The 15,926-nt window shown below is 38.5% G+C and overlaps 1 protein-coding gene across 2 annotated transcripts in view; it reads left to right on the top strand.

The window, feature by feature from the left end:
• SHTN1 (shootin 1) overlaps nucleotides 1-15,926 on the top strand; it is a 70,032-nt gene that overhangs the window by 51,248 nt on the left and 2,858 nt on the right. For both annotated transcript variants that reach the window (XM_026096170.2, XM_026096171.2), the window contains exons 12-16: nucleotides 1,078-1,160; nucleotides 4,477-4,586; nucleotides 5,266-5,319; nucleotides 7,203-7,323; nucleotides 8,255-8,438. In XM_026096170.2, coding sequence (XP_025951955.2) covers nucleotides 1,078-1,160; nucleotides 4,477-4,586; nucleotides 5,266-5,319; nucleotides 7,203-7,323; nucleotides 8,255-8,438 — 552 coding nt within the window. The remainder of the gene's footprint in view (nucleotides 1-1,077; nucleotides 1,161-4,476; nucleotides 4,587-5,265; nucleotides 5,320-7,202; nucleotides 7,324-8,254; nucleotides 8,439-15,926) is intronic.

The raw sequence follows: 15,926 nt of genomic DNA, 5'->3' as shown, positions 1-15,926 counted from the left end.
CTCTCTTAAAAAAAAAAAAAAAAAAAACACCCACCACCAACAAAGTAAAAGTTGGACTTTGACACTTCCTAACCTGCTGCATTAGAAATTACATTCAGGAGTCTTGTTAATGACTGAATTAAATATAGAAATACTGATGATTGTTAGAGAGAATTCATGCCTTTGTGCATCTTGTTCTGTTTTTAAAAAATTCAAAACAAAATATTTTCTGAACAACAGTGTTTGGTCATTTGCTCCTTTTACCTCCATTAACTCTTTTGCCTTGTCTAGTCCTTTCTAACTGATATGTAGTATGAATTAAATTGTGGGGTTTTGTATTTTTAAGTTTGAATCCTTTACTAATCAAGATAGATGGCACACTTTAAGCCCTGTAGTAGCTAAACCAGACTACTTTTTCAAGCATTGTGAGGTTCATATGTATAAAGGTTGTTTTACAAGCTAGGCACTGAATGCTGCTTTTTTCTGGTACTTGGTTTTGACCCCTTATCTCAGTGAGGTCACTCTCCTTCTCCATACTTAGTAAAGAATGATAGACCCCACTGACACATTAGATTTGTGTTAGTGCTTATATATGGGCCTCAAGATGAATCATTTCCTTGTCTGGACTTTCATGTTTTGACTATACTTAATGATAACTATTTGACACTAAGAAGATTACAAACAGAAATCTTGGAGTTAGTGAGGAGATACTGATCGCCATATTTAAGTGTCCTCTGAAGAATAATATTTTACTTTAATATCAGCACCTCTTCCTTCCTTTTATTATGCCAGGGCAGCTTTGATCTGTCATGCATCACAATGAGGTACTATCTTCTAATATTCAAGGTTGAAGTGTTTTGGTTTGTGCTTAATCTCTGTTAAAAAGAAGTAAAAAAAAATCTGGTGTATTTTGAGGGGAGGCATTGTGGGGGGTAATTCACTACATACATCTGCATTTGCTAATTGTTAAATGAGCCTTTTGTAAGTAGCTGTTTAATCAGGTAGTAAGCAAGCTGTTTGTGTGTCGTGTTCAGAATTCATTCTAACAGTGTGTAATAGAGGACAGAATGACAGTCTGCAGTTTCATTTTCCTGAAAGGTCTCTCATGTCAATGATTCGTAAGAGATCTCACTCCAACACCAACGTGAGCAAGAAGGAGAAACCTCCTCAGCAGGAGTCAGGTATGGCTCATATTCTTTTAAAGTTGTGTGGATTATTCTCTAGGTACTGCAGTAATCCTAGTGAATATGAACTGCAGGTGCAGATATTCATGCATGCAGTGGAACCACCATCCATGTCCTCAGTGTATTCATCTACCCTGCAGTCCAGAAATATGACTGCAGCCCAGGTATACGTGCTCTTAGATAGCAAGTGATATTTTTGGCATTGTAGTTTTGGCATTGCAAACTTCCTCAAGATCCCAAGAAAATTTGCATAGTCCCTTTTGCCACTGGTGCCCTCACAACTAAGCTGGTGATCAGCAGCCAATTTAGTTTTTCCAAATGTGTACTGCAGTATGAATAGTCTTTGAGGCTGGAGATCCAAAAACATTAGAGCAGACCTAGCACTTGCTGTAACTGAAAAGAAGTTCTGATCTTCCTTCCTCTTGCTCTGGTGATTATCAGATACGTTGCTGAGCTGATTCCAGTCACAAATCTGGCAGAAAAATGTATCTTCTTCTTTCCCCCACTTTGGGGAGAGGGGGTTCATGTTTATTTAGGCTCACAGAAGTACCTGACACGTTGAGCGCTCAGCTAACAACAGCGATGTGCTGGGTGAAAGGGATGGAGGGGAACAGGATGGATGGCACCATACTGTTATGGTGAATCGATGGAGCTTGTTGAGATGTACCCTAGGAGTTTGGTACTGTCTGTAGCTGTTGTACTATAGCAGTGTTGAGAAGCTCACTCCATGCCTATCAACTGGATGTACTACAGCATGTCCAGTGCTCTAAACATCCACAGGTTACCTGGAAGAAGCAAAAAAACAAAGACAAATCCAACAATCAATAAGCAGAGTGCAAGTTATATACAAAATAATGCAGGGAAATTTCTGACTGCCAGATAGCTTATTTTTTGTGATTTCTTCTGTCCAGAGTCTCTCTCCAAAACTAGTTTGTTAAATGCTTCAGTTTCATATCTTATCTCAGTTTTTATCTTATGAAATTACCACTCAAAGTTGACTGTCTCTCCATGCAAAATAACAGCTAAAATTGTGTTTTATTGTTGTTAATGGAAGCTGGAAACTAACAAGGGTGAGAAGAGGAGATAAGTAGATTTACAAATGACCGCGAGTGCCTGAAGAGTCAGAGCTAGTCAGACCGGTGCTGCCAGTCAAATAACCAAGGCTCCCTTCCTTGTGTATCTCTCTCTGTTCTGACACAGCAGTTTGTTTGCAGTGAATTGCTTGTTTGCTGCCCCTTAAACAAAGCAAGGGGCTGCAGAGTGGAACTTGGCTCAAATTATGTGTTTGTTTCTTTTCAAGAAGGCACAAGTTATCCGTGGTTATGGCTATAACTGTGAAAGGAAAGTCATTATTAGCAGACTGTAACTGTATGCAAATATGGTTTGATTGTTAGATGGGACCAACAGTCAGAAACTAGGGGAAAGGAAGTGCTACTGTGCCACTTTTTAGGTGTGGAACTGAGGAATAGAGTGATTTGGGCAGGTCCCAAATTTGGGGGCGGGGCTTTGGCAACTGATTACCAGTCTGAGAGAAATAAGGTTGCTGGTCTGGGTGAAATAATAACAGAATTGACCTTGTACCTAGATCTGTGATGAAGAGTCAGTCTTATTTTTCAAGCTCAGTTATGTCGCCTTCATTTATGAAGTTTCTTTATCTCCAAGCATCTTAGATGTTTTAATTACACCTTTTTGTTGAGACTGTTACAGTGATTGCAGGAAATACTATGAAATTTACTATGAGTTCTCTGCACCCCATTCTTTCATTATTTATTAGCAAACTTTAACAGTTCTGACCTTTTTTCAGTCACACACAAATTGCTTCTTTTCTTAATAGTTGACCTGTTCTTAAAATAAAAAAAATAAAAAAGGGAAAAGTTCTTTCTTGATCTAGTTATTATATCCAACTTGAGGCTTGCTTTGACCCTTGTTAAGGACTTAGAATGAGTGATTTCTATTGCATACCACCAATTAATCTTTTATATTTGAAACAACCTGTTTGTGAAATTAAAGCCTGACATTAAATCAGCTTACAATACAGAAACTGCATTTCTATGAATCATCAATAGTACCCTGACAAGTGAGAGAGGAAAAGTCTATTTAAAATTCCTGTTATATAAGGCACTACATAACAGCTTTGAATAGCATCCACTATATATCTCCATGTTTTTTGCTTTAAGTAGTCCTTTTTTCCCCTGTTTTGTGTGGCACATTGTGTCTCTTTTTACATTATCCAAAACATAAGTTAACAGGTATTGTTTAGCTTCATCACACAGCTTCCAGTTTCATCTGAGTATTTTGCAGTCATGATACAGCATCTCTTGGAAATCAGCTGGTTTCTCTCATGGTGTTTAAGTTTTGCCCTTTAACTCAATGCCATGTTTAAATGTATGTTTTTAATTTGGTCTGAGATGTCAGTGTATCATTTCAGGAAGGTTCTTAAACCTGTGTGAAATATGAGGCATATTTTTGTCGTCCTGTAACAGGCTAGATAGAGGCCTCACCACGAGGTGCTGTCGACTTGTCCTGTATTAATGAAGCTGTAGAAATTTCTGTTAAGCCTTAGTAAACAAATATGTTGGAACTGGAGCTGTGTTTTTCACTTGTTGGTGCTTCAGCCTAAAGCATTTAGCTTTTGCAACTCCAAACAGTTATAGGAGTTTTGTATTTTTCAGGATCTTTGCTTTTCCAGACTTACACAGGCACTGCTATTTGACATCTGAGAAGTCCACAGCTAGATCTTCAACATATGTAAATTGCCATTGTATCCTTGAACAGATTGTGACAGTTTAGCTGATAGCATGTATCCGTAATAGCCTTGAATCCAGAAACCAGAATTCCATATAAATAGAGAGAAAGTTGTTGATTTCTGCTGCTATGTAGAAAATGGGAATACCTTCTAGATGTACTTGCTGTGAGGTAAAGTGCCTCTTTGTGGTGGGGAAAAGTAAGGGTAAGATAGTGGTCCTGTAAGAAAGACCCTGTGAACAGCCCACTTGTAGGGAGAAGAATGTACATTTATGCATGTCATTTATGTTTTTAATAAAGCTGAGCAAAGAGCATGGATTCGGATTGTGTATGAGCAATATACATTGCTCAGACAGGCATGAAGAATGACTGCAAGTAGTATAACTAAGTACGTAGTATCTGTAAATGCCATTTCATGATTAAAACTAAATTTATAACTATGGTAACAGGCTGTATATGACAAGCAAGCTATTTAGGAAGTTACATGTTTAACATATATGTTTTTCCTTTCGGCTATTTTTCTGTAGTTCATATCTGTAATGTGATAAGCTCTCTGATTGTGGAACAGGTGAAGAAGTTACGGATCTGAAGAGACAAGCTGTTGAAGAAATGATGGACAGAATCAAAAAGGGAGTTCATCTGAGACCAGTCAACCAGTCAAGCAGACCTAAAACAAAGGTTGGAATAAATAGAAGAGTAATTATATTAGCCAAGTACAGTTATTTATACTGAAAATAAATCAGAGTTTCCATAACACATTCAAAAGAATATATTTGCTTTGCTTTTCTCTTTTGCTTTGTTTGGTTTTGAATCAAATAAAATAGAGCAGCAGACCATGTAGCTGAAGAAGAGTCAAAAAAAAAAAAAAGTGAAACAGTACACAAATGCCCAGTTTCTTTGAAAATGAAAGCAAACATCTAGTAAACAAACAGCCACAGAGAAACAAAAAGCACCAAGAGTTTAACTGGGTAGTGTAAACTGAGTGATCAAGAAGTCTGCTGTACTTAGTGTTATTTCCTCCTTTTATGTAACACTCAACACTAATACATGAATATGTCTACTGTAATATAATTCTTACTGTCTTCATAAAAGCTTGAAATAGTACCCTATTAATTGTTCTTAATGTATCGGCTGTGGTTTATAGTGGTAATTTTTGAGCTAAGGCTCTTCTCTCCATCCATATAAGAAAATAGATTGAATGTTAGCCATGTGCCCATGGGAGAAGAGACCAGAGGAACATAATACAACTGTACACCTGTGTCCTCAAGCACAAAATCTGTCATAGTCTGTTTCAGCTGGGTCAGATTAGTAAGCATGTGGGGGTTTTTTAACATGCATGTGTTATGATTGCTTACAGCCAGAAACACCAAAACCCTCTGAAAGTGCAATGAAAGAACTGAAAGGGATTCTGGTAAGAAAACTTGTCATTTATATATTGTCTTTATTTCTTCATACAGCTGACAGGACCTTCTGTGCAAAATAGCTGAGTATTTGAAAGTTCTGCATTAGCATTTTGGTTTGAAGCTGTAGAGCAGCTTCATAGTAAATCCCCTGATCATCTCCACTTGCTGCATTGTTCCTATTCATTGAATGATTTTGGTCTTGCCAACAAAATTTGTTTTGGAGAAAACCAGCCTGTTAATTCTTCTCCAAGATTGTATATTCCTGCCGCTAAAGGGGATGTGATGGTCTGCATATGCAATAGGTCCTCTGGAAACCTTCAAAGTACTCACAAACAGGGACTCTCAGGAAGAGGGACCTGAATAAATCTAGTCCAAAGTAAAGCCCCTGAACTGCACATGTAGTAGATAGGGTTCTCAACGTAACTGATTTCAGCTCCTGTTCCCTTCTGGGACACCAATTTTAGAAGAGCAGAAGGAAACATGTAGTCACTGTACTGCTGTATCTAGCTTGTCGCTTTTGAGCCCTGCAGGATATCTGCAGTATAAGAAATGCTATATAAAATCCAATTCGAGTCTGTTCTTGAGATCAGTCATTATGCACAGTCAGACAACAAACATGGGGGTGGGAGGTGATGGAGTAAACATTTGTGTTGGTTGTTAGTATGCTAATTGTGCATTTCATGTAGATCTCCATGTAATTGTTAGAAACAAAGCATATTTATAGTCTGTAAATTGCAGAGTTAGAGCGACTCAGTTGCTCATGTTGCTTTCATATACATACATCATTTATACACATCTGAAGAATATTACTCATTAATAACATATCTGCTGAGTTAAGTTTCAAATTCTTGCCAAAGAAAATATTTTAATTTATTGAGGGAGTGAGAAAGTTTGAGTTATTTTCCTGGAATCCAGAAAGTAGCACTGCTTTTGCGACTTGAGATGCAACTTCATTTGGTCATTTACTATTCCTATTCAGGAGTTACGGGCTTGTCAACAAAAGATGTTAAAAACGTGTTATTCATGCTGTAGAAAAGTGCTATGTGAGTCTGACACACTTGGGAAGGCTGAATAAACAGGCTTCCTGGGGATTCCCAATGATGGCAAGACTCAGAGGGAGACTGAAATAGAATGAGGATCCCAAATTTTCAGCTACATTATGTACATTTGGGGAAATTTTACAATCAATTGGATACTGAACCAGGAGGCAGCAAACTCCCATCAGTTGGTGTAAGGCAGTAATAGAATGGATTTGTATTTTGTATGCATAGAACACCATTTTAACCAGCGGTCTAATCCTGTGAGCAAGAGAAACCATGAAGTATGTGGAAATAGACTCAAGTATATGCTGGGTCAGCTAGATTATAGAGTACAGTAAACTACTGCAGTTGCAGCTAGTGCATACTGACTTCCTCACATCTGTGTCTGCACACCTGGGTGCAACACAGGAGCACACTATAATGTAAAACATGCTAGAACAGTGGAATCTGCCTTTTTGCTAGTACAGTTAATTATGACTGGTATCGCTCTAGCAGTGTTTTAAGATGCTTTAAATTTTAAGAGAAGGAAGTTGGAGGATCTTTGCAAACATCAGAGTTTGTTTGTTAGTGATCCAGAGCTTCTGTGTTAAGCTTGACATCAACTCTCTAAGGAAGGTAAATATGGTTAGTCCATACATAGGGAAATCCGGGTAAGGGAAGGAGCAACAAATCAGGCCGCAGGGGCCCTCTGTGAAACAAGAGGGAAAGCTTTGCTCACTGATCTAGGACTGCAGTTGTTTTTCTGCAGTTTAAAACGTTCTCATATACTGCTGCTGATCTGCATTGTGTGTACAGGATGTTTGGCAAGGCATAATATACTGAGTGCTTTTCATGCCTGTTTCTTGCTATAGGAGACACTTAACAAATCCACTAGTTCTCGAAGCTTAAAATCCCTTGAAACAGACAGCAGCGAAACAGAGCTAGAACGAGTTCTGCGACGCCGAAAAGTGACAACTGACCAGGACAGTGGCAGTAAGTGGCTAGATTCCTTCACAGTCCGCGTCCTGTCCCTGCATTAAGGGCCTCTTAAAGCTTTGCTGCGTCTTCCAGACCTTTGCCATTTCAGCCAGTAGGTAGAACCCTGCTTACTTCTACGCTGACTCTCTTCCTCTTCACACCTGTCCCTTTTTCATCCAGGTTTTCTCCAAGAGATGCCTCTATCAGGATTTTTTGTGCAAATGCATCCATGCACACCCATACCTGCATCCTGATTGGAGTTAAGGCATTGTTATTGGAGTCATTAGTGACAGTCTCCTGTGAAAGTACTCTTGAAAGTAATGGCAAGTAGAGAAATGGGGGCATACAAATGCCATTTTGAATTAGCCTCCTCTACAGAGCAAGGATCTGCATTTTTTAAGCCATGCTTCACTGTCATCATCTTTGAGAAACTGTTGACGTCCTCCCTGGTTAGAAACACAGGCTGTGCAAGCGTTAAGTCTGTGCCAGAGTCCACGCAGACGTGGCTGGTTTTAACCTCACTGTAAGCGTTAGCTTGGACTTTGTAGATAGACGGTTGACTAATTACTCATTAGTGTTAGAACAGACTTTTTTTGTAGGTAGGTTGGCCCTCAGTCTAGCTGCACTTCAAGCTGAGAGAGCACTGAAAAGCTGTGACTCAGTTGTGCTGTGTTGGCAGCAGGATTTACCATCTCCTATTGCAAAGGAATTGAGTGTGTGACTGTGTAAACATAGCAAGCCCTTCTTACAGTAGAAGAAAGGGTAAGCTTTGGAGCAGAGAACAAAAGTTGCGAATATGGTATTTTGATACTTTGCCTGCACTGGGTGCTGTTCTTTAAAATCCCATTTTGTTTTTTGAAGTTAACTTGAATTCTCTTTGCTTACATGTCATTTCCAGACCAGTCAACTTGGATAACAGAAGTGCTATACCTTCTTTCGGTTATAGGTCCCACTGGAATTTTGGCCACATCGGAATCAAAGTCTCTGCCCGTGTTGGGCTCAGGAGCCAGTGCTGCTCAAACAGCATTGAACAAGAAAGAACTGGAGATGGAATTCAATTGCAAAGTACCTGATGCAGATTCTGTTTCTAACCAACTAAAGGGTAGCACAGGTTCCAATGCTACATTAGAGTAAGTAAAATACGGATCTCTAGCCATATTTTTATATCAGATCTGTTTAGCTGGTGCATTTTGAAAGTGTTTTCACATAAGTTTTGGTTAACAGGATTAATGTATAGTTGTTTTTCCGTGATTCCTGAAATAATTCTCAGTCTCATTTGAGGGTAGAAGTTGGACTCCGTAATAAAACGCTTCTTTTAGAACCTGTGAACATTCTGCAGGAAAGAACTTCATGGTGTCTGCTACAAAAAAATACTCAAGAGTTTTTCTGGAATAGCAAGTTTCATGTTTTTTTTCCATATCCTGCAGAGAAGAGGAGACAAAACTATGTAGTTCTTGATTTTCAAAATGCAGTTCTAATAAAAAGTTTAAAAAAATACTATCATATAAGTCATACTGGTCTGTATGCATGTGTGTGGAGTGGCTTCCACTGGACCGAAAGGAATGTACATTGTCCCTGACTGAAGCGTCAAGGTGCCATTTAAGCATCAAAGAGTTAATTTTGCTTCAGAAATATTTATTTCAGACAGATCCGGTGGAGGATTGGTTTGTTTTGTAATAATACCAAGTTCCTTTTGAAATTAGGCTGCAGACTTGCTTCAGTTCCCTTGCCAGGACGTTTGTCAATTTGTCACTTAAAGAAAAGGAAATAGATGAGACAAATCAGCAGAATAATGTAATCATGTCTAATTAACCTCTGATTTCCTGTTCTATCAGTTAAAAAAAATACCATCACTACCAATTCTAGCGAGTCTCCATTGCATAGTTCAAAGGAGCAAGTCATGACAAATGAGCTGGAAATGCAGTTCACATCTATTTTTATGAACTGATATTTACTTTACTCTCTTGAAAGCACTTCTATCTTTTATTTTTGAATGGACAAAGAACCCAGTTTCCTTTTCGTGCCCTACGGTTTTATTTAATTCCCACTGAGTTTTAAAAAAAGACTGCCTTTTCCAATCATGTATTTTCCACTTTTATTTCATTTAAGTATCCTCAAAATAAAGATGGTCTTCATTTTAATTTAATTGGAAAAAATGAAGATATGTTCAACAGTTAATTTGACATGAATAATGCTATTGCATTTTCTTGAACTAGTACCCTGACAGAAAGGTAAGGTTGTTTCTGAAAAATACTGTATTTGTAGTGTGTGTATTTCAACTATTTCAAACAGATAACCTTAATCAGAAAATACAGCAACTCCTACCACCTTTTGTCTACCTTTTATTCCACCAAACTAAGTGGAAATTGCATTTACAAGAAAGGAAATGAAATAATTGCAGGCCTCAAGGTCTTGCAGAATGCGTGGTGAATTGACAGTGAAAAGGATCTTGTGCTTACAGTCACAGTTGTTATGTGTTATAAAAGCATATGTGAAGCTGCATTTATTTTGCAGCTTGCCTATTCAGTGACATCCTAAAAGACACATTTCATTTTAATTATCTGTTTAAAGCATTAAAACAAATGTGGTGGGCCAGATTCCTTGGTGCTGCAGGGCTGCTTTGCACCAAGCCACTGGTGTAAACCTGCTTAATTGGAGAGACTTATCACTGAGGATTGTTTTCCAGTGAGGGAGAGAAGATGCTGAAGTAGGTCCGTTTGCTGCTGGGCCGCCAGGGAGGATTGAAAATAACCGGGATGCTCCATACTATGTTGAAATGCAATTACGTTTCTTTTTCTGCTCGTACTGTTTGCAGCAAAGGTTAGTAGGAGCAGTCTCCAGACTCCAGGGCATATAGTGTTGTTTCAGAAAAGAGCTCATTTGAAGCAGAGATCAGAAGGAAGTTCATTTGACTAACATGGCTGACCACTTAGCTCAGAATTAAGCAGTTTTCTGGACTTCCCTGGGTGCATCTCATCTGTATTAATAGTTTGGTTTGGATCAGGAGGGTATTTTTGAAGCAAATCCTCCTGTTGTCCCCACTTGCTACGCTTTGATGTCATCTCAGTTCACAAACTGGATTCCGTATGGGTGAAACTAAATCAGAAGATGTGCTCCAGCCTTTAATGGCTGCTCAGCCCAGGGGCCACACAAGAACTAGTTTAGTGTAAAACCCGTGAAGCATGTTATGAGGATATCAGTCCGCAGCACAAATCGTTTCGCTCGCCAACTCCACTCCCATCACATCACACTGCTTGCTAAAGTAGATCTAGCCCATTTTAACAAACAGTATGTTGCTTTGACCAGTTACAAAGGCGTACAGGAGAGTTACTGTGGCGCTTCTCCTTATTCATCTCAGGTAAAACCATGTATCTGTCTCATCATTTGCCATTTGAAAACTGACAAAGGTGTGACCTGCTTCAACTGTTTTCAGCAGCTAAGCAAACCTTTTACAGCACAGCAGAGGATTGCACGTCTCCTAATTATCAGGTGTCTCTTCCAGTGCAGTATTTACTCTTTTTTTCTTCAGCTGGATTTTAATGCATAGCTTCCTATAGAAAATCTTAGATATTCATGCATGAGGTATTTCTCTTTGCTACCCTGTCCATTTACAAAGGCTTGTAATCTGAAGGAGGAGTAATACTTACAGACATTTAAATGCTAACAGCCCTATTCAGCATCCTTTATTCATGTTGAGTTACAGTTAAGCACACCTGTTCTCATGGAGAAAGAAGGTCATGCGTTTGAAAAAGACCCAGTCTTGAAAATGTATCTGTGAACAATACTTACACAAAAGTCAGGTCATTGAGCAAAATCCTGGATTCCTCCTGCCCCCACCAGTAAGCGACAATCTAACCTTAATGCTAATGGGATCAGAATTTCAGTGTTTGGTTTCAATAGGACTCCACACATGAATCTGGTTACTCATGTTCTTAGGGGTTACAAAAGCATTAGCCTAACTGAATCAGTTGGGGCACTTGTGTTGGTTGCTTAAGGAGGGATTATGGAAATGGACTGTAACATGAACAAATACAGGTTAATTCTGAAACTTCCCTGGAATCAAACTAGGGGATGATCTGTCAATCAGAGAAATTAATTCAGAAGAAAAATTGGGGTTTTGAACCCAAATTATACCAGTAATTTAGGTATTACTCAGTACAGGAAATTATTAAAGGTTTGAGGCTATTAAGCAGCTGATTTGGAATGTGTGAAGTTTAGCTGGAATGGTGGTGAGGGAAAAGGTGCAAGTAATATGTCATGTGGAGAAACAGAGGCCTTCAGTATTCAGGTAACTTCCTCTACAAATCTCTTCCCAAATGTTTGACCCAGCATGTGTGTAATTCTATGACAATTTCTCAGAAGAGAATAGGTGACGATTTTGTTTTCTTGAGAGCAGAGAGTTCCTGTGACTCCCTGTGGAGTGCAGACCCAGAAGGGAAAGGTGTGTCTGGCTCTGCCCCTATTTTGTTTTTTGTTTTTTTCCCCTAGCACTTTGTAAACATTTTGTTTCTGGGCAGCAGAGCTCTCTGTTAACAGAGGGAACCGCAGAGGAGGTTAGTCTTAATCTGATGATTTTATACAATTAAAGGATTTGTCCTCCTTCTCCCAGCTGTAATCTTAGTACCCCTGAATCATCTACCAGCTCTGCGGGAAGCAGCTCAGCCTCGGCTAGGCAGAACTACAAAGGTTTTCCAGTGCAGCTTGAACATGGGCAATTTAGTGTGAACAACAAATGAAGAAAACAATGGGATGTTCTGGAAGTTTGAGAGTCTTCTCATTTTTAACCATTTTAAAAGCAACTGCCAGAGTTATTTTTCTTAGACTGTATGTTCTGTGTGCTCTAACTCGCAGTGTGGGTAGCAGCTTTTCAGGATTCCTCATTTAAATTAATTTGCCCATCTTTTTGAGCATTTTCTAAGGAAAGGGCCTAAAAATGGGAACAATTTCTCATGACTTACTTCAGCGTGCTAAAGCTTGTTTGTAATTCAGTTCTGCTGTCATGTTGACAAACTTCTACTCAGCTAGATTAGTAGACGGATCCCTGAAATGGAGAAGGTTCCTTGTACTTTCTTCACAAACATCTGGTATTAGAAAGTATCAGAAGAAGGAAGAAGGACCTGAGGAATCAACAGACTTAATTTACTAGCGTCACTGTTTGTATGCCCTGTAATTTCTATTTGAAAAATGCTATAATATGACAGAATTTTTTTTGTTTAGTAAAGACTGACAAGACTTAAAATAATAATTTGTTTATTTCTTACTATTTTGGGGGTTTTAGTCTTTGGTCCTCTCTGTTGTATTCCATTGTCTCACTACAAATTCTGAAATATTTAGTAAATATATCTGTAGCTTTTATTCTGAGTAAAAGAGCTGAGGATAAATTTGACCCACCTTTTCTGGCCTGGCATGCAACAGGTGAACACAGTGGCCTCCTGCATCATTGAGACCCACTATCCTATATAGACTGACACAATGGCCTGTTTCATGTGGGTCAGAGGCAGGACAGCTGAGCTGTTGTTATTTGGCAAACTATCCTAGTACAGTAGTATGGAAAGGACATAGATTAGAGTAGCAGTAGTCTGTAAAACTGCCCTGTGGTACTGTACCAGACTATAGGTTGGTAAGATGTGTTTTTCATGCAGGCTTCCATTCTGCGTAGCCCTGTAGTGTAGCTCGCTTGTATGAGCTGTGTTGCACATGAGTGAAGTCTGTCTTCAGCTCTGGAGATCTTGTAGGAAAATAGGGATGTGGGGGCAGGGACAGTTAAGCAGAGAAATAACAAGCTATTATTGAGATGCAGCCATGGTTTTTAAGTGGTACAAAGAAGAAACTGCTGGTGAGTAACTGTAAAATTAGCATAATGCTTCAAATATGATCTTTTGGGGGTAAGAAATAGCACCAGTTGAGGGTTTTTGTTTTTTTCTTTTTTTTTTTTTTTTTAAAGCAATTTTGCTTTGCAAAGAGATTATAGGCATTTCAGTGTCCTAGATTATGGAGCTTGCTGAAAGACAAAGTAGAATAATTTGATGCCATCCAAATGTTGGCTTTTGGATCAGAAATGACTTCAATCATGCCAGCTCAGGTCCCAGGCAGAGCAAGATTGTACCTACCTGGAATATATCATGCACAATGTACTTGAGGAATCAGTCTTTGCTGGAATAGATTTTTGCTAGTATTTTCTAAATATGGTGTAAGAAACATGGATTTTTGCATGGGGTTTTCCTTGGATGGTTTCCTTTAGGCTTCTGCACTTACATATGGGCAAGACTTTGTCCAAAAAATTTTGTGTGATATTTACATAAAATTCTGGTTTCTAATGGAAATATATTAAAACGATTTCATGAATAGAACACCAAGCAAGGTTAAATAATGCTAAGTTTATAATATTAACCAATGGAAAGAAAGAAAATCCAAGTATCAGTTAACAATCCAATCCTTAGTTTGCATTTTCATACTGCTACTGTAAATTATTTACAGAAGGCACAGCAATACTAATTCACAGGTCCATCAGTTGTAACCCTTTATTTTTACATCTTCTGTAGCCTGTATAACTATAGAAATGGATTATATTGCTCGTGATATTCCTCTATCACAAGTGGTCCTTCACAATACTACATGGGAGTTTGCATATCCCGTACAATTAATCTAAAATGTGTTTATCATCTAAATCTGGATTTCACAGTATGAATTTTGTGTATTTAGTCATAAAAATACAATATATGCAGACTTACAACAATTATGTATGGATGAGTACAATAACACTAGGTTCTCAATTTCTGGCTTAAATATATAGCTGAACAAATAACAACAATACTATTAACAACATTAGCAATCTTAATGAGGAGAAAGCTCTGCATGGAGCTATATGCAAATATCTTTTACTGGACAAATTTGTAGCTGTTCAAAACTGTGGCTAACTGTATCTGCACTAATTGCTTTTCAAAGCTTTATTTATAGTAGCAAACATTATTTTTTGAGAGAGACCACCAAAATTACGTTCATTCTTGCACTGAAACTTTACTATGCATGCATTCTGCTCTTGACAAACTGTTGAAAATGAGTTATGAATACCTGATAAATAGGGTTAATAATTTTTAACAATACCTCAGCTGTAACAGCAGCACTCTGAGGCCGGTGCAGCAACAGTGTGAAGGATTTGAAGAGAGGAATGCTAGTAAAACGAAGTCTGAATAGTAATTCTTATATTTGCCTGAAACGCTGATTTAATCACTGGTTTTCTCCATTAAACTACTTTATATCGACATCTTTCATTTTTCTGTCCTTTGAAGGTGGTAAATATGATTGCCGTTTTATCCATTTTTGTTATAAATGAAACAGACTTCAGAGGGTTTGGCTGTGCATCAGTTGTTGGAATGCTGCCATACACTAATGCAGACTCCCCACTGTGAGCCCAGTGAAGAATTATACTTTGATTCACCAGATTGTATTAAATAGTCCAGCTGTTGGGATTTGAAAGATAGTTACCTCCAAAGTGAAATAAAAATGAACTTGGCATTTATGGCTTTGACCATTTTTATAGTGTTGGGCAATCAGCTTTTCAGAGGTAGCACTTTTTAAAATAACCCTCTTCTGGTTATACTGCTTTAAAAAGTTTAATTTGCTATAACATTCAAAATACACCACCTTGTATTTTCCAGAATGATTGGCAACTTTTGCATAAAATAAGCATTATTTTCCTTATGAAATCACTAGCTTCTGATAATAGTCAAATGAGTCTGTGACTGTATCTATTAGCACCAATTTCTGAATTAATTAACTTATACCGAAGTTCTAATGTTGGAGACAATTCTTGTAATTAAAGCATGAACGTGGAATTTCATTTGATACATCCATTGCTTCAGTAACAAGCTGAGTAAATTCTTTCTGAAATAGAAAATGCAACAACTGTTGTTTCTGTGGGATTTTTTTTAAAAAAACCTGTGTATTTGCTCTCTTCCAGACAGGTGGGAGCCAGTGCTCTCAGCCCTATGCTCTAATTGTTGAGTGGGCAACCTCTTTTTTCTGTGTCTTTTTCTCTGAGACAAAGACTGTTGCAATAGTGGGCAGTTCCATACCAGATGGATCCACTGCATGAATCTCTTCTTCTGCCCTCCAGTTGATTCTACTTTTTCCTTTTGACGTGTTATCTTAACAGCAGTATGGAGGGCCATTCCTTATGTGTAAGCAGAAAAATAAAATATTGCTGTCGACTAGTAAATGCAGTTGCATTCAGTGGCTCTATAGTGAGGCTTCCCATGAGAGCTGAACTGTGCACTCACTGGTACATGTGGGACCTTGCTGCACTAAGCATTTTTGTACCTGTCCAGTTTGGTGGTTGTAGCAGTATCAGTGTAGACATCTATATTGTGTTCATACCATTGTGCAAGGCCCTGCCTGGAGCAGATGTGCCTAGTATGTATGTGTAACAGCCTTGAGAATAGTCTCTCTAAACACATCTGGTTACACATGAATCTGTAGGAAGCCGAAGCCCTCAGGTATATGGAGTCCCACGTGCTCTGGAAAGCATGATGGAGGGAGTGTAAGCCCATGCTGTAAGCTGTCTGCCTGCCTATGTATGTAACAAGCTAGGTCTTGAGGGCAGCCTTAAGATAGCACAG

The sequence above is a fragment of the Dromaius novaehollandiae genome, chromosome 6 (assembly GCF_036370855.1).
Source record: "Dromaius novaehollandiae isolate bDroNov1 chromosome 6, bDroNov1.hap1, whole genome shotgun sequence".
NCBI lineage: Eukaryota > Metazoa > Chordata > Aves > Casuariiformes > Dromaiidae > Dromaius > Dromaius novaehollandiae.
The sequence above is the reverse complement of the archived record's forward strand: the minus strand, read 5'-3'. Positions and strand labels throughout refer to the sequence as shown.